At 44.3% G+C, this 23,041-nt stretch overlaps 1 protein-coding gene across 1 annotated transcript in view; it reads left to right on the top strand.

The window, feature by feature from the left end:
* The window catches only part of SDK1 (sidekick cell adhesion molecule 1), a 2,988,580-nt gene that overhangs the window by 2,087,616 nt on the left and 877,923 nt on the right, over nucleotides 1-23,041 (top strand). The window contains exon 9 of the mRNA XM_069647588.1: nucleotides 20,612-20,806. Coding sequence (XP_069503689.1) covers nucleotides 20,612-20,806 — 195 coding nt within the window. The remainder of the gene's footprint in view (nucleotides 1-20,611; nucleotides 20,807-23,041) is intronic.

Genomic DNA, 23,041 nt, shown 5'->3' with positions numbered 1-23,041 from the left:
GTTTCTGCAACCTTCCCATGTTCTCATCTCCTTAGCTCTCATTCCTGGGATAAAAGGGGCTTCCACGCCCTTATTTCTTCACCTTTATTATTGCTACTGAGACAACAGCGCTGGCGGCTGTTGGATCTTCCCAGAGGGTTATAAGGAGGCCTTTCTCGCCGCCCTCTCTTAGGGACCTAAATTATGTCATTTTTATCACCTCTCTACTCCTGCAATGATCCTTCACTGCCTTGCCACCACACCACCTACTTGTTACCCCCCTCACTGTGGGCTTGACCACTTCGTATTGGGCTCTCACCCCTACCCCTGGCCTTTGGCCAGGTGTAGCCAATTATTCCTTCCACAACGTGTTAGCTTCTTTTCCTTGGGATCTAGATGTTCCTCTGGCACTGCCTGCTGATGTTCTAATGTAAACTCCTCCTGGCGTATACCTCGAATCACCTCCTTAAACTCTCCTCCTTCCACCCAGGATGTTGTCCACCTTCCACCCCTGATGTTCCCCTCTTTCCACACCATCATGCTCTGCGCCTTCCAACCCTAATGCTCTCCACCTTCCACCCCCTAATGTTGTCCTCTCAACTCCTGATGTTCTCCTCTTTTCGCCCCCTGATAATTCTTCTCCACTGTAGTCTCCAAATTCTTCATAAAACAACTTCTTGGCCACCTCTTCAAATCTTTTCCTCTCTACCCAAATTGCAGCAACCTCTTTCCCCACTTCCCGCCCTCCTCCAGACTTCCTCCTTTCTCTCCTACCTCCTCCTAATTCTCTATTCTCTCTCCAACTCTCCAAGCAAGTGCCTCCAGTTCCTTCTCTAAACATCTATAGTCTCTGGTAAACTCCTCGAGTGTATATAGCCTATGGTCCCTTTCCTGGGTTTGGGGTTGAGTTTTGTCTTGTCGGAGAGTCTGACCTGTGGAAGTGAATGAATGAGTGGGTGTGACTTGAAGAGCTTAATTGCTTCACCTGTGTTTGCTCATTGTCTATGCGACTGGGCCAAGACTTTAAATGGTTGACCAGCCATTTTGGTTTTCAATTCATGGCCCTGGATGACCACAAGATCCTCCCCTCCCAGCATCCTCTGGATTGTTTAAATGAAGGTGAGAGTGGAAAAGGCCTTTTTGAATTTGGTGCCACTTCCCTGCTCGCCGTATTCAGTTGAAGTTCACAGTGTCAGGAAGTGGGTGCTCCGCAGCTTGGAGAGTATCGGCTAATACTTTGATGTGCCTTTGACAAATGCTCAGCCTCCCTGAGTGAGCGCCGCCCCTGATGTCTGTGTGTGCTCGTGGTGCAAGTGTCGCAAAGAAATGTAAAATGCCTCTAATTTCTGATTAAGGTTAGCAGGCGAGTGTGAGGAACAAATGTAAAGTGTCTCTGATGTCTGGGCAGCCTCACTAAGCGAGTCACCAGGGTTTTTATCTTGCCTAATCCAGACAAAGCTTATTTTTCGTATGGAGGGAAATGGACTCCCTAGCCACAGGCTCTCTTTAAATGACCAGTGGCAGAGGCGTTGCTAGGGAGTGGGGGGGGGTGGGCTGAAGGGGCTATAGCCCCGGGTCATTTGGTTGTAGCCCCGGATATAAGCTCAGATGCTACAACCAAAATGCTACCTAGCCGCGAGTCCCGCCAGTCCCGCCATTAGCTTAGCCCCTGATCTTTTCCAGACCTAGCAACACCCCTGACCAGTGGTTAAGAGTTTCTGTGAGGTTTGGCTAAAGGAAATAGCTCCTTTTGGGAATGGGTTGATCGTAGCAGCACTGGTTCCCTGGTGTGTTGGTACCCCAAGTGCAGGGACCTTCCCTCTTAAAGGGACAGTGTATATAGATCCCTTTTTTAGGACAGTTAGGAATTCTTTTGTTTGGGCATGAGACGCTGACATCACTATTTATCGGCTGTTCCTACTTCCGAGCCTTAAAGTGACAGTATCATATATGGTCTAATGAGAACCCAAAGGCCTTGAGTCTTTTAGGATGTTTCCTCGTGTTGGTGTAGATTCCTGGAAGGGTGCTCTTGTGTAAAAGGTTTGCCTTTGACTAATTGCACCCAATAAGGAATGGAAGTGGAAACTGCATCCCAGTGTCCCCTCCCCAGTGACGGATGCTAAGTGGGGCTGACCAGGGGATTGTTTGCATTCCACCCCCATGGCCCAACACCCACTGTCTTGAGTAGGCATCCGGCCCCATGGTCACCCCACTGGTCATCCAAATCAAGAGGCAATGGTCTTTGTTACAACGAATAGTCTACTAATAGCCCCCCTTTAGTAATATGTCTCTGTGTTATCTCTTTCACTAAGGAAGGCATCTTAACCATAGGTTCTAGCGTTGGTCCAACTCTGGCTAGCCCCTTCCCCCAGCCCCACCCAGTAGTGCTGCTCCTCCTTCCTCAAAGTATGCATTGGCAGCCTCTTTCACCAGTGGCTGTGGAAGTTCAGTTATAGCTCTCATAAAGTTGGTACTACTCCCAGCATCCTCTGTAGAAGCTTGGCAGTACTGCTTCCTTGAAACAAAGAAAAAAGTATGGGAACTCCCGTCCTCTGCACTCTATTAATGGCTCAGAAATGAGTCCTGGTAATTTGAAGGATTGTAATATATTAGGTTTTCTTTTTTGAAATCGAATTTAATTTAGAAAATCAGCTCAACAATTATATATACGAAATTCAATACATATCAGAAAATCTGACACAGTCGGATATCTTTATCAAACTTGGTTGATTTATTTGTGGCCCAACGCGTTTCGTGAGTAATCATTTCTTCAGGGGCAAATGATCAGATTTCAACAATTATATCTAGAAAAAATATTTAAATAATATACATTAGTACAAATTGGATTGACGCTATTAACAGTTTAGTTCAAAATACAACAAAGTTTAGGCATTATTCATCATATATACTTACAGCATTTAGGCTGCCATTTTCTGCGACATCAACGTCCAGGAAGCGGCTCCTGGAGGTGATGCCGCAGTCCTACCACGATTATCCTTTTCTAAATTCAGATTCAAGTAAGTTTTAACCGGGCTTAGTCTTGGCTCTATAGAACCTCTTTCTACTGTTTGACCACATTATGGGGATCTCCTTCTTGTTTAGGATTTCGACCTTATCTTTTGAAAAACACCAGGAACACGCACCTAGAACCAAAGGCAATTGCATACATTAAGTTTGAGTGTGCATGGTTAGAGAACTGTTTTTAAGGGACACTGCCGTTGGGGACAGGAATTCTGCTGTAACAAGTGAAAAAGACCAAATTATATAAAATAGTTGGTCAGGCTGTCATGCATTGGCTGACTGCCTTATTGAAGCGCAATGATAGCCTCGCTATCCCTGGTCTTTGAAAATAGATGCACTCAATAAAGAACAGAGGTAACAAGATGCAAAAATACCAACGGGGGCACAAAGTGCACGTTTGCTTAATGAACATTTAACTTTTGCAGAATAATTCACAATGTGGAATACATTGTAATATATTTTGGATAAACTGGAGGGAAATGGCGCACTTCCTCGATCCATCAATTTGATTGTAAAAGTGGATTATGATTGTGGTGGAGGAGTTGAATGTTACTTTTAATGGAGAGAATTTGATGGATAGAGATATTGGAAGCAGAACTTGGAAACATGAGTTGTAGGTTTGCCTTGTATTTATCTGTGGATTCCTTTATTCCCTTTGCCTCCTTTTCTTTCATTTGATTCAATTGTGCTCTTTTCTTTTCTAAACTGTTGAATGAAATGTATGGAAACAGGTTTGTTAAAGGTTTGCAATAACTTATAAAAACAAAAACAAACAAATAATAATAATAATTCAGAAATAAGGCACCCAGTTTCTATGTGTATTTATCTATATTTATTTTGGGGGCATTTTATCAGTATTTATCTAGGCCTTGTGCGTGTTCTGTGAGAAAAAAAGCTAATTATATTTGCACACATTTAGCTGAAAAATAATTTGGTAAACAAAATGGCAGACAGAGCCTGGCAAGAAGCCTGCTGCGTGTGTGCCCCATATGTCCATTCAGCCGAGCTCCATTTCCACCTTAAAAGTGAACAGCTGCTCCTGTGATGCGAGCTGACCTGGGCCCCATACAGGGTCGGACTGGAACAAAATGTAGGCCCGGGCAACAAATTAAAAGTGGCCCGCGTATGGGAGTTTCACATTGTTAGCTTTCTGGAGAGACTGTTTGGGAAGTGTCTCGGGGGTAGCACTTTCTAAAAGACATGTGGAAAATGGTGTTTTTAACATGTTATACTGCTAACATTGGCCAACGTTATTCGTTATAAAGTAAACTAAGGCAAGCTGGCCCACAACTTTAATCCACATTGCTCTATTAAAGGACCTGTTTGCCATTGCATATAGGTCCGTTTGAGAAATTGGGACGATACATGTTTGCAGCGTCTGTAGTTTTCACCTATTGAATAGATTTGCAAAATCACGCACTGAGAACACGTATGCCATTGTTAAGGTAGGATTTGTAGCCTCACTCATTGGGATCTGGTAGTATTCTTAAATGGAATACAAGTAGTTAATGCATTGCAATGCATCTTAGAGGAGATGCTAGGAATTTGTATTCAAGAAGTGATCGTGTAAGAAGACCAGAGGGTCATAGGCTGCTGGGTCTGTTGTAGCACCGTGACCTGATTTTAACCCTAATAGAAGCTTGAGTGAATAATGTTCTTTTATACATACAGGGGCCGATTCATGGAATATTAGCCCGGTTCAAAGCGAATTTGCACTGCTGAAAAGCGACTTTTCACTGCTGGCCCAAACCCTGATTCATGGAAACGTGCAAAGTGTAATTTTTCAGTGCAATGTCTGGGCAAAGTCAGCGCATAGTCACTTTTGTAGTGCAAAATGACTGCGCCCGGCAGAAATACACTTTGCACAGTCCCATGAATCAGGGTTTGTGTCGGCAGTGTAAAGTCACTTTTCAGCAATGCAAATTCACTTTGAACCATGCAAAAATTCCATGAATTGGGCTCTTTTACTATATACTATACTAGCAGTACGCACCCAGCATTGTCTGGGTCTGAGGGTCTGCTATATCCTTGTGTATGTTGTGTTATGTCCTAACTTCCTATTTTTGAAAAATCTCAAAGTCGACAATATCCCAAAATCACCTATACTGTTAGCACAGGGCTGGACCCCGCTCCACCCCTGTTCAGGGCACAATGGTGGGGTTGGTCAAATTTCACTATCGCCAGTACACCCCAGACTGGCATGCCGACCTTGTGGCCTAACTTCCTATATTTGAATAATTCATAAAATCGTCTCAGAATCGCCTATACTGTTAGCACAGGGCCAGACCCCCCCCACCCCTGTGCAGGGCGGATGGGTGGGGTTGGTCAGATTTCACGATCGCTAATACACCCCAGACTGATATACCGACTTCGGGCCAAAACTTTAACCCACCAACTGTTTTGGGTCTGGAGCCAACAATCCCAAAATCAGCATTCTCCTGAAATCGCCCATACTGATAGCACAGGGCCAGACCCCGCCCTGTGCAGGATGAATGGGTGGGGTTGGTCAAATTTCACTATTGCCAGTATACCCCAAGCTGCTATGCCGACCTTGGGCCAACATTTCAGCCCACCAACTGTTATGGGGCTGGACCCAACCGAGAAAAAATGAACTTTCACAAACATAAATATAGAGATAAGAAAAATGGCATGTACTGCATACCCACCACTGGTACTAGATCCTATCTCCTCCGATTTCCCAAAATTTAGGCTCAATTGCTTACCAACACTCGAGGTGATTGGACCGAAATTGGGGATAGTATAGTATGGTATTGTTTATTTATATAACACCTATACACAGGCAAGTGTTTCAAAGTGCTCAAGAAGGGTGGGAACATGGGGAAAAAACAACAGTCGCTCAGAGCCCTTAAAAATCTGAGACGATAATAGTTTGCACAGGCAGAGTAAGTGCATAGAATACATTTAACAGTATCTGATATAGCAATTAGGCCTTCCTGCGATTCTGCAATTTTAACAACACAATTTGGGGTGAAAACAGGGGAGAAACAGACAGATGATCTTCAAGCATGGTGTGTACGTATCGTTCAGGTACACAGAGGGTAACAGGGAGGGGAGGATCAAGTGCACCCGGTTTGGTTGAGACTGGGGCAAGTGCAGAGAGAGACACTCTTTTGGGTTAATTTCTCACAGCATTGAGTGTGGGTCGGGTGTAGGGCCCTGAGGCAAGTTCGAGAGAGGACTGGCAGGTGTGACGGGGACCAGTGAACGTCTGAGGTACACCAGACGGCCAGTCAGCATGCTGTAAGGAATAGGAGGGAGAAAGGGAAAGGGCAGAGAACTAGGTTAGCAGGGTAGCAGGAGAGAGAAGGAAGAGGAGAAGCGGAAGGTCTTGTGCAGTTTCCAGATTCCAAGGGAGATTATGAGCAACAGGCTCTGCAAGAATGAGTGTTTGCAAACTCTGCAACATGTGGCAATGGAATGCCCAAGTTTAAGTAAACTGAGGCTTCAATTTTCGGGTCCCTACGTGCACTCAACTACTGAAGTGTTGCATTTTGGCCTTCGGAATACACTTATGACGGGTTCCCATATATCCACTATGTTGGCTCGGTCAACCTTTCTTAAAACATGTTTTGAAGACTTGCAGGAAGAACAAGGACACTCACTTTTAGAGTTTTTACAATTGTAATCTACAGTATCCCAGTTTTAGATCAGGTATTGAAGATGTGCACATGTGAATGATGGTTTTATCTGCTTGTTTTTACTTTTATTATTAGACATTGTGAAAGTTACATCTTGATCTTATTGTATGAATTAATATGAAATTAGGGTGTGTTGATTAAACAGTTGTTCTACTTGTGTAAGGTACCTTGTGTACTAAAAACACAATAAAAAACATTTACAAATAAAAATACTATTCTGTAAGAACTGTAAAACTCATCTTATATTTGCTGGGCTGCTGTCTCGTGTTAAGCAGCATATGTACACCCGTAGAGTATACATATGAATTGGTATAATGAAATCCCATATTTTAGCATTGTGAATATATTAAAATGTCACCTTACATATTGAACTTGGAGCCCTTCTTTCACTCTTGCTTATTAATTATGCCACAATAAGATGTATTAGGATGTAATGGGATATACAGAGCTAATCAAAAAGGAAGCGGGCAGGACAACAGAGCTCATAGGTCATAATTAAGATGCATAACATGTTATTAATGCACTGTTGGACTGCATGCTTGCTAATTTTTCTCAAATTAGAGAAAAAGTACCAGCAAACCGTGATCAGTTAAAATGATTACCTTTGCAGAAACATACCACTGACATGTTTTTTTATAGAATGTACTAGCAAATTGTCCTTGCTCTCCCTCATAGATTCATATACATGCACATATTCAGGCATGTATCTGTAACATCCGATATATCCTTCTGAAGACTACCACATACATGTGTTGCAACATTTTGTCACATGACTACCAACAAAGCCACATTTTTTCAAGCAGCCGCCTCCCTTTCTGCAGGGCCCAGTAGAATCCTTGTGTGTCTTCCTCCATTTTCATGCCTCCAACTAATCTACGTGTTCTATTTTAAGGTTGTAATTTACCAAAAGGGACAGAAATAGATCAAAGAAACTCATCAATGTCCATAGGGACGTGCCTGTGGCAACATAATAGGATATCGCATGTAAACGTACTTGAGGAGCTCAATGGGGATTTCCACCTGGTCTTTCACTCCCTGGGCTTTCTTCCTTGCTACATAAAGGTGCAGATCGGGTATTTCCAGCATTTATCTCTGCCAAATATCTTTTCCCGATCCACCTTCTTGCAATAAAATGACCCATTTGGTGAGACAAACAACATCAATTCCCCCTCCTCGCACTGTGCCCAACTTCAAATCCAGTGACACCAGACCATCAGTGTGAGTCGCACACGTGCGCTAGTTTCCAATTCCCTATGAGCTATGTTAGGTCGCATTGGAGCACCATATGCCAGCAGTCAACATATACATACCACTAGACAGAAGATTCCTCCATGAGTGCATAACAAGGGACACTTCAACAAGTCAAACAAAAGTGACACATTATACAATTCATAATTTTCTAATCGTTACTCTCAAGGCCGTAGTAAGCTTATAATTCTCTGGGCTCTAGCGAGTGAAATAAAAGTGAATCATTATGCTTTTTCTAATTTGCTGCTCCTTACCTTAAGGCTGCAGAAAGCATTCCAGCTCCATCTCCAGGTTACAATTAACTGCTCTCTGTGCTGATGATTGACTGAGCATGCATGTGCCTGCAGACCATGGATGACCAATGGGCACATAGCGCGGGCTCGAGAGTTTAAATTTGGTGATTTGTATTTGCAAGGGCAGTAGCAAGCAGCAAACAAGCACATTATGTCACACAGATGCCCTACGGTGTCCCAGCGTGTGCATATTAATGAGCTGAATGGTAATTGTAAGCGTTTCAGTGCCCCACTCAAGTACATCTGTCCATCCTCTGAAAGCAAGCTACACACATTGCACTTTATTGATTTTAGTGCAATGTGGATCATGCATGTATTAGTTAAGTTAATGACAAGCTCCATACTTAACAAAATAAAAACGGTCACCACTGCCATCTTCGTTCGGCCCGGGGCTGAACACCTGACCACCCAGTCCAACGGTGGCCACATCTCTTATTAAATAGCTTCAGATGGGGCATCACCTCATTTGTATGCTCTCCATGCTGCAGTCCTGCAATGTCAACGTCGGCCATGTATGGCTGTGACCACATGAGGAACCAGGAAGGGTGACTTGCGGGCCAGATTTTCCCATTTTTGTGCACACAAATAGAAGCTAGATTGATTTCTGTCTGTAATTCAGTAAATAAAAACTGTAAACATAGAGATAACAGGACGTTAATCATAAACCTAAGAAAGCAACAGAACCATAAAAGGTTCAAAAGAGTCCTCAAGCAATGAGTGCAAGGAAAAGTCGCCTACTTGGTATTGGGTGAAAGGTGAACTAACACAGAAACAAGAGACTGACTCTTGGACTCCCATTATTTGTATTTTATGCTCTGTTTTTATTGTGTACTATTTCCCTAAAGACACCTTTGTTTGAGTCACTATCAGTATAATGTGCACCCTTGTTCCAACTCCCTCCCATCCTCCACCCTCTTCTGTGGTTGGGCCTATAAGCAGCTTGCTCGCAATGTAGCACACTACAAAACAGCACAAAAAAAAATGATTAAGTCCATTAGGCAATAAGGTCACCAATACCAGGTAGGGGGCGCATCAAGCTTAGCATCTCAACACATGTGGCAGGTGCACTCTTTCCCATACATGTTTGCCACCTCCTTAGAGCACGATTAGGAAAGCTGCCTCCACTGGTCGTGTTTGGTTCAGTAACTCCTTCTCCTCTGTCATATGCAGGATCCGCTTTGACCACTTTGGGCCTCACAAAAGCCCCCCTATAGTTTCAGGCGTTGCATGGCCTGCTGTGGTTTACCAGCCGTACTGTGCCAGATGCAGCATTGCTGGCACCTCTCCGGTGTGGCTGCTTCCACCCCAGTGTAACGCTCATGTCTCCTGTCCCACTTTTGCTTTTTAGACTCATCAAACACTGGTATTGCGTCCTTTTTGCTGACACCTGTTTTACCGACGGGTGGTTTGCCGTAGGAGTTTTGCTGAAAATTCCCATTGAAATTTTGTGGGGGAGGGGGGTGGGAAAGGGTAAATATAGGGTTGGGGGGAGGTAAATGAAAAACATTAAATTAAGGGTGGATTGGGGGAAATCCCCCCACCCCAAAAATAATTTGTAAAAAATGTTAAAAGGCCAACACTTTGTTTAGCGCCATCCGCTCAGACTGCTGCACTGCGCACCTACGTCCAGCCCCAACAGACGGTACTTGGGACGGGTTGACCAATAATACGATTCTCGCTGTCAATTTGTCCGCAAGACAGTGAAACACAGGAGAGAGAGAGAGAGAGAGAGAGAGAGAGAGAGAGAGGAAAAAAAGAAAAAAATAGAATGCAGTATAGCAAACGCACACTCCTTTGCTCCAAGAGTCACTTTAGTGTTTGTTCAAATGCATTTCTTTGGTATATTGCATTAAGCTGTGAAGCATGATACTTGTTAGTGCTTTACAAAGCTACCACCTATCACTCTCCCACCTCAGCCAGACGGCTTTGCTCATGCTCAGACAGGCAAGTGTTTGCTGTGCTGGTGATGTGTGATTTGCTGCGCGCCGAGCTCAGTGTGCCGTTTCTCACATGCATTCGGTTGCCTGGGGTTTATTACTGCTGCTGAACCTATTGTGAATTGCTGGTGCTTCTCAAAGTATAGCAGCCCTGCCTGCTTGAAGTTAAGGGACCATCCCACCAAGAGAATTGCTTTCATCCTACGAAATGCTAGCACGGTCTCAGTTAAGGAATGGTAGCCTTACTGTGAGAGGCCTTACTGTGCCACTGTTCCACCAAAATAATAGCAAGCACCCTGCTGAAAATAGCAACCATAAGATGAGAAGTGCTGTAACCGTACCATTAAAGTATTGCAGCCGTGCCAGTAAGTCCTTGTACTATGCCGCTGAAAGTATAGCAGCCGTGCCAAGAACTGTGCAAATACAAAAGCAAATGAGTGTCAAGTGGAAAAAAAGAAGTATGAGTGAAAACATGTATTGATTTAATTGGAGACCTTGAATGTCAACCACCTAGTAAGGACGCCGGGGCCAAGACAATTAGGAGAAGCAAAACAGAATCTGAGTTATATACATTTCTTTGCAGTAGAAACATGTGGACAGTCACTTTTCTCAAATGTCATGTATGAATTCATTAAAATACAAAATTCTCTACATCAAACTATTAAACATAAAAACATTTGCACAAAATATCCCACACATCTATAACAAAAAACACAGAAATGACTTGAACAAACTCATCACAATCCCTAAATATCACAGGTCGACTAGTAATGACTGATTGGTTGAGAGATAACAGTCGTCAATAACCAGAAACTCAAACCAACATCTCTAAATCAATGTTGTAAACTAATTTCGACAGAAAGACCTAATGATAATGATGGGTTATTTATATAACGTTTTCGCCAAAGCGTTTTACATAGAACATATTTGCACATGCTGTCACCCAACCGAAGTTGGTGCTCATTTATCGTCATCTGAAAGATGAAAGGCTGAGTCGGCCTTGCAAACCAGTTAAACTCTAGGAACAAACATAAACAATTTGCAGTCCACTTGGGGTACAGTTGTCAATACTAAGATAACAATTAAGAAAATATTATTAATTAGAGGTCAACGATACCATTTCGAATTGCTCCTATCTGTGGCCTTTATATGTACAAGATCAAATTCCCAGTGCATAATTACCTGGACATTAATGATTAGGGATTACAAATATCTGCCATGCAATTTCAACTACAAGTTAAATCATTAATACCACAGTGTGTAAAACACCAAAGTTGCAAATCACCAAAGTGAGCATAACACCTGTGCTTGTCATGTTCTAAAATATGAAGCGGTTCCATTCTTGATTGAATTTAGGCCTCTGCTAAAGCCTTTTAAGCAACTGATCCAAAGAAGCTATTCAAGAGGCTCCGAAGTGTCCAGAGCCCAGCTGCCAGAGTGAGCCGAGCGACAACATGACAAGACCACAAGTCACCATCACTGGGATCTAGTGGCTCCGGGTGGAAAAATGATCACCTACAAGATACTGTGCCACATCCACAAAATACCTTGTAGGCTGCACTTCCAGCAAATAATAGCCACTTCTGGCCTGTACAATTAAGTAGCTCGTGTTGTTACTGTGGCTAAGTGAAAGAAAATATATTAAATTGGGATAATGGCATAGGCTCTGAGCTTTATGTTATGGTGCAAGCATGTTATGGTCCAAGCCACTAGGAAGTGGATAGGGGTGTGTGATCAGTGAATGCAAAGACCCTTTCCTAAATTTTAAACAACAAAGGGCCCAGAGTCTGGTTTATCTGGTTTCTGCAACTCAGTGTTAATGAGCATATTTCTAAACTGTAGTTGTGCCGGGTCCCAGCAACGAGGATTATGAACACAAGCGGTGAGACCATGGGGCAATGGTGGCACTACTCTCCTCTGTTCCATAGTGACGTGGGCAGATAACTCACTTTTCCCCCGTAGAGATGTTTCTGTTTCTTACCCTTCCTCTGATAAATCACGAATACCCGTGGAGATTCGGAAGAAGCCAGCTGATACTTTTTTCACTGGTCGGCATCACTTGACCTCAGAGGCAACATAGTCAATTAAAAAAGCTCAGCGTGGGAGTGGAAAGGGGTCGTGATGAGGGTGGGTAACTACGGAGAGCAGAGTCAGGAACACAATTAGCAGAGTAGGAAAGTTTGATGAGAGGTTTAGTCTGTGAGCTAGAGAGGATCCCAGAAGCTGAGGGTGATGAAGAAAGCCCTCTCCATGATGGATACCGAGTCAGTGTCACCGAGTAAGGGCCAGAAAGTAAACTCTGTCGCGTACAGAGGCAACCACAGACTGTCCTCAGAAAACGTGTGCCAGTGGGCTAAAATACTGCACCACAAAAGAACTGCTTTCCAAGATGGCGAGGGTGGAAAAAAAGAAGAGAGGCAAGGGCGCCCGTCCACCCCACGGAACCAGTTACAAGTCCATCTGCAGCCGGGACCGGAAGGCCCGAGATTGAGTAACAAAAACTAAGCATGAGACTTAAAGAAAAAGAGAGAATGAGTCTTAGTCTCCTGCTGAACTTGAATAACAGGAGAGAGGAGCATGTAGCACCATGGCCCAGCCCAATCCAGTGCAATGATGAATGCTGGGAAAGTGAGTCCAGAAGAATTGAAGAAAGGTCAAGGTGGGTCAGAATTGCGATATGTCAAGCTACTAAAGCTTGTTACTGGTATTGAGGGACCCAAAGCCCATGGACCTCCACCAACGATGTATTGACAGGCTATGTGCGCGGAAAGCTAGTTGCCGGTAAAGTGACCAGTGTACCCAAATGGGGTTTGCTGGAAAAGGAAGTCTTAGAAAGAGAACCACACTCAATGTGGGCAGACCACTTGCAGCTCGGAAAAAGAGTAAATAGCACACAGAGCGGAGCAAACCCCCATTCATTTTGTTGTCTTCTTCTGTTAGTGCATGCCAGGAAAGTCTCCAAACACAGAACTGTCCTGTGCAAAACAAAGTTGCGTTCTCGGAAAGAAAGTGAGAAAATACCCACTGTACTAGTCTCTGTCCAACCATGCTGCACGCTGGCAGAGAAGGTTCCCCCTTCACAAAGTCCCACACACGGGGGTTACAGGCACAGCCCTGAAACAAAGCTTAGTAGGTCTTTCATTTGGAAAGTTAAACATTAAAATGCAAAAGTTTGAAAATTCAGTATCGAAAATGTATGTTGGAAAGTATACCTTTTTGTATGATTTGCAGTGCTATGCCTTGAAGTTAAAAAATTGTTAAAAAATGTAAGTTTGAAAATATGTATTTGCTTGGTAGTGTTGTTTTTTAAATACATTCCCTCTTGCTCTCTTAACCCCCTCAATTGTCCCGTCCTCTCGCCTAACTATTAAAACACGATTCCCATCCTGTAATCTTGCAATTCTGTTTACATTTTGAGGAGGAGGAGGGGGCCAACCCTATTGTCCTTTTATGTCATGTACCTGCACACGTGGTAATGCAGTGGCTTTTGTCTGACAGAGAAATCACAATCCCTAATCCCAGGGTTGTTTTGCCGCACTTTACAAAGAGCTCACAAAGTGGTATTTATCAGTTCATACTTGAATTAAATCCATATTTATATGTATAACCGTTATAATTAGAAACATTATTTTCTTTAAGGAGATATACATGCTTTCTTAACTGTCCTTTGAACAAACATAAATTCATAAAAACAAATTCATCTTTATGAATGTTTCACTTTTCACTAATCATCACAAGTTCAAATGTCTGTATTTTACAGTCCAACGCGTTTCGAATAGTAAAGTATTCTTTTTCAGGGAAGTAACCATCGGATTTTCTACAATTAAATGAAATGGATGAATTTAGTATTTCTTAAATTAGGAGAGAATTATAATTAAGATCACCTAGTCTATTACCAACCTTATAGATATTGTGAAACGTCGCTCTGTAACCTAGCAACATGGCAAAGAATGACCAAATTCCGGTTAGCTGTAATTCTGTAATAAAGGAGACGACGTTCCTATGTAAAGACATGCTGCCTTGCTGCTCTCAACATATCATATTATTACATAGTGACCACAACAAAAACTAATGACACTTACTGCTCTTCAACGAATGCCCATATATCGAATCTTTTATCTTGAAAACCTTTATAGTGAATGCATTTTTTTTGAAGGTTGAGGTGAGGACCCCTGACCAAACCCCCGTTTCACACCCTTAAAAACCCATCCCGACCGTTTTCCTTAAACAAATTCAACCCTTTACCCCACCCCAAATACATTCACTATAAAGATTTCAAGATAAAAGATTCGCTATATGGGGATTCATATATAGGATACAATATAAACACTGTATACCTTGCTAACTATCTCACTCTTGGTTGGCATGCTTGCCCTCTTCCCAGATCTGGGAAGTTGCATGTGATAAATTATTTTGTTGGCGTCATGTGACCCCCATGGGTACCAATTATTCAGCACGGGTTGTGTCAACAATTTCAACTATGTAGCTGCCATATTGCAACTGGGTCCAGAGAGACCCCAGTGCCACTCGGTCTGTCTGGGGGCTGCAAGCACGTCTTCTGGGGGTGTTGACGGGCATGGTGGTCGCCTTTAGGGGCTTGTCCTCGTCGACTGCCGGCCTGCACACTGTTACTGTGCTCTTGTCTCTTTCATGTGTTTTACTGTCTCTTCCCTTGTTTGCCTTTTTGATTGTGTGTAGGTTGTAGCCGTGACAGCACATAGCGGCTGTGCTGCTCTCTATCCACTTAAATAATTGCAATTCACTTGTATGCAGCATGTTAAAGAGCTACATCTTGCGTTATTGTTTTTATTAATGTATTCGTTTTAAAAGTTGTATAGAGCTCGTTTGTCCTTTTCCTTATAAAATGCATTACACATGTCTAAAAAAAAGGCACAATAGACGGTAACTGAAGGATCCACGCACTAACGATTGCTCTAGGGATTGGCGGAGTGTAAAAATAATTTTGTAACAAATGTATGGGAAGCTAGCAAGTGACGGTAGATAAGGACCGCCAGGCGCATCTGGCCTGCTGCTGACATGCGTGGAATAGATGAAGTAGTCGAGTGTGGCCTGCTGCTGACATGCGTGCAATAGATGAAGTAGTCGAGTGTGGCCTGCTGCTGACAAGCGTGGAATAGATGAAGTAGTCGAGTGTGGCCTGCTGCTGACATGCGTGCAATAGATGAAGTAGGCGAGTGTGGCCTGCTGCTGACATGCGTGCAATAGATGAAGTAGTCGAGTGTGGCCTGCTGCTGACATGCGTGCAATAGATGAAGTAGTCGAGTGTGGCCTGCTGCTGACATGCGTGCAATAGATGAAGTAGTCGAGTGTGGCCTGCTGCTGACATGCGTGGAATAGATGAAGTAGTCGAGTGTGGCCTGCTGCTGACATGCGTGCAATAGATGAAGTAGTCGAGTGTGGCCTGCTGCTGACATGCGTGCAATAGATGAAGTAGTCGAGTGTGGCCTGCTGCTGACATGCGTGGAATAGATGAAGTAGTCGAGTGTGGCCTGCTGCTGACATGCGTGGAATAGATGAAGTAGTCGAGTGTGGCCTGCTGCTGACATGCGTGGAATAGATGAAGTAGGCGAGTGTGGCCTGCTGCTGACATGCGTGGAATAGATGAAGTAGGCGAGTGTGGCCTGCTGCTGACATGCGTGGAATAGATGAAGTAGTCGAGTGTGGCCTGCTGCTGACATGCGTGGAATAGATGAAGTAGTCGAGTGTGGCCTGCTGCTGACATGCGTGGAATAGATGAAGTAGTCGAGTGTGGCCTGCTGCTGACATGCGTGCAATAGATGAAGTAGTCGAGTGTGGCCTGCTGCTGACATGCGTGGAATAGATGGAGTAGTCGAGTGTGGCCTGCTGCTGACATGCGTGCAATAGATGAAGTAGTCGAGTGTGGCCTGCTGCTGACATGCGTGCAATAGATGAAGTAGTCGAGTGTGGCCTGCTGCTGACATGCGTGGAATAGATGAAGTAGTCGAGTGTGGCCTGCTGCTGACATGCGTGGAATAGATGAAGTAGTCGAGTGTGGCCTGCTGCTGACATGCGTGCAATAGATGAAGTAGTCGAGTGTGGCCTGCTGCTGACAAGCGTGGAATAGATGAAGTAGTCGAGTGTGGCCTGCTGCTGACATGCGTGGAATAGATGAAGTAGTCGAGTGTGGCCTGCTGCTGACATGCGTGCAATAGATGAAGTAGTCGAGTGTGGCCTGCTGCTGACATGCGTGCAATAGATGAAGTAGTCGAGTGTGGCCTGCTGCTGACATGCGTGGAATAGATGAAGTAGTCGAGTGTGGCCTGCTGCTGACATGCGTGCAATAGATGAAGTAGTCGAGTGTGGCCTGCTGCTGACATGCGTGCAATAGATGAAGTAGTCGAGTGTGGCCTGCTGCTGACATGCGTGGAATAGATGAAGTAGTCGAGTGTGGCCTGCTGCTGACATGCGTGGAATAGATGAAGTAGTCGAGTGTGGCCTGCTGCTGACATGCGTGGAATAGATGAAGTAGGCGAGTGTGGCCTGCTGCTGACATGCGTGGAATAGATGAAGTAGGCGAGTGTGGCCTGCTGCTGACATGCGTGGAATAGATGAAGTAGTCGAGTGTGGCCTGCTGCTGACATGCGTGGAATAGATGAAGTAGTCGAGTGTGGCCTGCTGCTGACATGCGTGGAATAGATTAAGTAGTCGAGTGTGGCCTGCTGCTGACATGCGTGCAATAGATGAAGTAGTCGAGTGTGGCCTGCTGCTGACATGCGTGGAATAGATGGAGTAGTCGAGTGTGGCCTGCTGCTGACATGCGTGCAATAGATGAAGTAGTCGAGTGTGGCCTGCTGCTGACATGCGTGCAATAGATGAAATAGTCGAGTGTGGCCTGCTGCTGACATGCGTGGAATAGATGAAGTAGTCGAGTGTGGCCTGCTGCTGACATGCGTGGAATAGATGAAGTAGTCGAGTGTGGCCTGCTGCTGACATGCGTGGAATAGATGAAGTAGTCGAGTGTGGCCTGCTGCTGACATGCGTGGAATAGATGAAGTAGTCGAGTGTGGCCTGCTGCTGACATGCGTGCAATAGATGAAGTAGTCGAGTGTGGCCTGCTGCTGACATGCGTGGAATAGATGAAGTAGTCGAGTGTGGCCTGCTGCTGACATGCGTGGAATAGATGAAGTAGGCGAGTGTGGCCTGCTGCTGACATGCGTGGAATAGATGAAGTAGTCGAGTGTGGCCTGCTGCTGACATGCGTGGAATAGATGAAGTAGTCGAGTGTGGCCTGCTGCTGACATGCGTGGAATAGATGAAGTAGTCGAGTGTGGCCTGCTGCTGACATGCGTGGAATAGATGAAGTAGTCGAGTGTGGCCTGCTGCTGACATGCGTGCAATAGATGAAGTAGTCGAGTGTGGCCTGCTGCTGACATGCGTGGAATAGATGGAGTAGTCGAGTGTGGCCTGCTGCTGACATGCGTGCAATAGATGAAGTAGTCGAGTGTGGCCTGCTGCTGACATGCGTGGAATAGATGAAGTAGTCGAGTGTGGCCTGCTGCTGACATGCGTGGAATAGATGAAGTAGTCGAGTGTGGCCTGCTGCTGACATGCGTGCAATAGATGAAGTAGTCGAGTGTGGCCTGCTGCTGACATGCGTGGAATAGATGAAGTAGTCGAGTGTGGCCTGCTGCTGACATGCGTGCAATAGATGAAATAGTCGAGTGTGCAGTTCACTGTATTTCCTTCTGTAATGAGGCCATTCTTTTTTGTAGCATGTCACCACCTTGAAATTCAGTGCCAAGTGTCAGGAACCTTGCCCAGCCAGTATCTTACTCCACGGAAAAATCGATCATTCCTTACGCTAGTAGCGCTTTGTAAACCCACAGGGAAGGCAACCGTGACCTCCAGGAGAGTATATTTCCTTCCGCAAACATATATTTTCCTCCAGGCGAATAGTGCCATGCTGAAGCAACGGTGCCTTGCTCTAGACCCCTAGACACGCTTCCACCCTCTTTTCGAGTAGCGGGCGCCTGGTGTTATCGTGTGTGCATTTGCACACAGCAGTTGCGTCTTCGGGTCAACATCTCTCTGTCATATGAAATCAAATAGTTCGAATTATGTTAATAGTTCCATTTGTCAAGCAAGATCTTGCTTCAAAAAACGTCCAGTGTGTTAAAAATGCATGTTTTAATGCAGTAATTATTTTATTATATTGGCCAAATTGTTAGAAATGTTCATCCCATGCAAGACGTGTGATTTCAGGATATAAAGCGCTATGACGATGATTTGGCGAAGTAGAAGCACACTGCAACATAACGTGCATTTAATAGCGAAGCTGCGGTCACAGTTCTTAATCCCATTGGTCGCCAGCTTTGTAGATACCTGTAGCTATGACAGTAGGCTGTGTCCTTGCTCACTCTCGCCGAGGTCGCACGGGGGCTCTTCTTTAAAGTGCTCAGAACTCCTGACAATCTGTATGACGTATTCAAAAGCACCCCGCTTTGTCCCGCTTATGGTGCTGTTGCACAATTGCATGTGAGACAAGCGAAGTTAAAAAAAAAAACACCCCCACCGTCCTTTCGACTGCGAGAGTTTTATCATCTTATTCTGAGGCCCACCTGTGTGTTCACCCCTTCAGATCTCGACACTTCCGCTTAGGAATGTGAAAATAAAGGAAGGCTCTCGAATGGTTTTCAGCTCCACCTTGAGCAAAGCGCTAGAGCGCGCTGATGCGCATGGCAAGATCACATGCGACAGGGATACAGGCTTGTTATGTGTAATTAACGCATGCTATGCCCTACTGGCTACTATATTTCAAGCAATGGATCCGAGTTTTTGTTGCAAATAGTGAAAAGAAGATTGTTGTCAAAACATAGATTATTCAAAATATACTCCAGATGACTATACCCACAGAATGTGGCACCCAATAGTGGAACCTGGCTAAAGTACCCCCTACCATATGTTATATGGATACTGCCAAATGCCAAGGAGTTCCATAACCAAATAGAGGAGCGAGGGTGTGGGCCGAGTCTCTTTCCATGTTATGGAACTTCCAGGTGACTTGCAAGAGCCTTATTACCAATGCAAAGGGGGTATTTTGTTCCACGTAACGCATTGCCCCTGTAATACATGGTGTCAGAGGGCCTCATTCCAAGATTGGAAGTAGTCATGGCGCTATTTGCGCCATGACTGCCTCCAATAACGGTTCCGGCACCGGTGTTGTTCAATGGGGACTTAGCGGTGTAGTCCGACCCTGGCGGGACCAGTAAGTCCCCATTGAACAAACCATTCTCCATTCCCATTTGAGCCCCAATAGGGCTCAATGAGAATGAGGAGGGCGCTAATAACGGGTTCGCGAATGGCAAGTCTGTTATTAGCGCCATGGTCCCTTAGCGGGACCCGTAAGGGACGTGTGGTCAGACCACACGTTCCTTATGGTTCCCTCCAAGGGACCTCGGAATAAGGCGGTAGGGGATTGCCGGCACCGGTCTCCTTTCCGGTGCCCGGTATCCCTTACCGCCCTACTTGTAATGAGGCCCATAGTCATGTTGATGAAAGATAATTCCCAATTTTTCATATGCAAAATTCGTTAAGGTTGTCGAAAAAACACTGAAACAGAGTTTGTAATGTGTTGCAAGCAAATATTGTAAGGGGATTTAATAAAAATACACAAAAAAATGTTTTATAGTTTTTGTAAGTGGTAACATGCTGAACGACAACTCTCCTGGAGTTCACGAAATAAACAAACAGCCAAAAAGGTCCCTCCCCTTATCCATAATGGCTGTGAATGTTAACAAACAGTTCAGAAGGAGGGATTCTCAAAATGTGAGTGTGTGTTTCTTTTTTCTACTGGCCACTGGAATTTTACTGGGTGCTGGTCTTACAAATTTAATAGGTTATTACAGCTTGGTAGCTGTGTCATTTTCTTAATGTAGGTGAGTAGTGATGTTACCTCTAGACTGTACCAAAACGATTATTTGCAGTTGTCTATAAGAATATTGCTTGCTTCCATGTAATATAAGGATATTGCAGGCCACAGTTTGAGGTGCCCCATGCCACTCAACCAGTGCTTTCCACAGGCACAGAACTTCAAAGTGGCTTATAATATTCTTAACATGCGCTTCATCTGTATACATTATTCTAATAATACAAAATTATTATGGTTATTATATTGCATTGTTGTGTTAATGCCCATTTGCGCTCTCCCGAGTGGACAGTGATTCAACAGACTCTCAAGAATTTCCATTCCTTTCAATAAATGTCCATTGACCTCATAACCATAAAATATATTATAAGCGGCCAGTTGCAATGTCACAACTAGAAGGTTATATGGATTGTATATGTATAGCACGTCACACTGTTTATTTGAGACTGATGCTTTACTGTGCCTGCCTTATTTTGTCACGCCTCGCACCCTCTACTTTAGATTATATACTGGCAATGTTGATCTATTTACATTAACAAAAAATATATTCATTCTGTCCATGCACAGGCGTCCCTGTCCCTACTCTGGAATGGTATAAGGACTCCATTCCCATCAGTGCCCTTAAGAACCTGCGTTACAAGACAACAGGCAATTCAGGACTTCAGATCCAGGGCCTGCAGCCTGAAGACTCTGGCATCTTCCAGTGTTTCGCCAGAAATGAAGCAGGGGAAATCCTGACAGACATGTACCTTGACGTGACAAGTGAGTTCAAAATATACCAAATGTGAACAACACTAGGTTTTGAAAGATTGTGCATGCTGGAATGTTTGCAGTTCTGTCAGGATTCCTGTCTAGGTCCTCAGTCATGTGTGTTTTCCCTCAACCATGTGGTGCTGACGCCAAAAGTGCAGCTCACAATTACTGTCACGGCTGTGGGATGAACAAACGACTTGAGAATATTTAATAATTCACTATCACCTTTAGTTTGTGCATACTAAGGGCCTCATTACACGGACGGTGGTGGACCAAGGTGCTGTTAGCACCTTGGTCCATGCCGGTAAAATACCGGCACCGCCTTGGTGGAAAGGGGAACAACCGCCCTATTCCAAGGTTGGAGGGGCGGTAATTCCCCCTTCCCCCATTGCCCTTCCCCATTCCCATTTTTGCCCCATAGGGCATGATGGGAATGAGGAAGGTGCTAATTACGGCACCGCAAATTGGGGTACCGTAATTAGCTCCCTGGTCCCTTTGCGGGTTGGTTTTTAACGCCTGCAAAAAGCAGGCGTTAAATTCTCCAACCCGCAAAGGGACCTCGTAGTAAGGCGTTAAGGGTTTACCGGTACCGTGTAATGAGGCCCTAAGTAGGGATTGAGGTTTGGCCGAGCCTACGAGATGGGTTTAGGGTTAGCACCAACATCACTCATGCTCTTTTGCAAGACTGTGGTCCTCAGCCCTACCCTCTCTCTCCGTAGCTCAGAACATCGCAGAAATTACTCACAGAAAAGAGTCCACGCATAGCCTAAACAACCTATGCGTGTAAATGAAACAACTAGACCCAGGGTCTCCAACCAGTAGACTGCAAGCCACTGGTAGCTCACCTGAGGCTTCCCAGTAGCTCCTTGCATCAGACACCAAAATGAGCACTGTGTGTTTATTCTGGTGTCTGAAGTCCCTGTGCCTCTTCCCCTGCCTCTCCTCTTCCTGAAAAGCAAACAGTCAAAAGCTGTGTGCACGATGAGAGGAGAGGGGCTGCATCTGGGCTTAAAAAGCTCGGTCAGTGTATCAAAAAGGGGTTAACTATCAATAACAAAATTAATGGAAAATATGTGTTGTGGCTCTTGTGACTAAGAGGAGAACATTATGGCTGATTAGAAAGGGAAGGGGTGCGCAAATCTGCATGCCATCTGAAATAAAGCTGGGGCTGTGATAGCTTCACTCTGTTCCTTTTGAAATATTTTGGTTAGCATTACGTTGCATGCTGGTAATTGTAGGCTTTCAATCGGGTTGGGGAAAATAAAGCTACAGTTGAAATCGTTTTTTGCTCGACGCATGTGTGTGTAGAAAAAGGACTATCCGTGTGAGTCCCAGCTTGCAAGAGAAAGGGTACATGTAGTGGTACGTGTGGCTGTTTATGGTAAAACTGTGAATTCTTTATTTTTATTTGAAGATACTGAGTTCTCTGTTTTAAGGCATTAGTGCCCCATTTGTATTTAAGGTTTAGATGGAATTTGCTGTGATCCATAGGAGCCCACCTCTTTGTGTGTCAGGAATTCAAGCGCTGACAGCCATTTTACATTTAAGTAAATGTTGAAAATGACTGGCTGCACTGCATGCTGGTGCTTGTCCACTTTTTATAAAACCAACCAGGAATGAAAATCACATGTGCTATCAATGCCAGGATTTACAAATGTGATTTGAGAGTTCAATTCTAGCCTATGTTTTACTAAACAAGAGTAAGAGTTAAGTAATTAGGTGAGAAAAGTGAGCAGTGGTTTGTATGCATATCTTTTTATATGTCTAGGATTAATATATCTTAAACTTAGTTAATAAGGTATAGGTGGTGAATACAGGGAGAGAACACTGAGGAGAGCATGTGACCAGAAACACTTTATAGTGTTGATCCCCTTCGGCTATGTACACAAACCGGGAGATCTACAGACATCTGTGGGGAACCTGTATGAATATGTTACATTTCTGTTAGGTGCTTTTCAGACTTTCAATACTGGATTGAAATAGTGCAGTTTATGAGCACTGTTTTTGCTAAGAATTGGGCAAAACGCAATACAATCTACAAGTAATTCTCTAACACATGGAACATTCCAATGCATGCCTTGCCACCAAATGTACACGGGATATGCCGGCACTGCCGCTGTAAAACACGTGTTTTTGTTGACGTCATTGCAAACAATATGTCATTTTAAACAATTGTTGTGATGCCAAAGCCCTCAAAATGTCTGAGAGAGCTGTGCATGCAATCCAGTCAAGGCCCAATGGTCA

This window comes from Ambystoma mexicanum, chromosome 2q, assembly GCF_040938575.1.
Source record: "Ambystoma mexicanum isolate Mex_15411 chromosome 2q, UKY_AmexF1_1, whole genome shotgun sequence".
NCBI classification, from domain to species: Eukaryota; Metazoa; Chordata; class Amphibia; order Caudata; family Ambystomatidae; genus Ambystoma; species Ambystoma mexicanum.
Note: the sequence above shows the minus strand (reverse complement) of the source record. Positions and strands in the feature narration are given on the sequence as shown.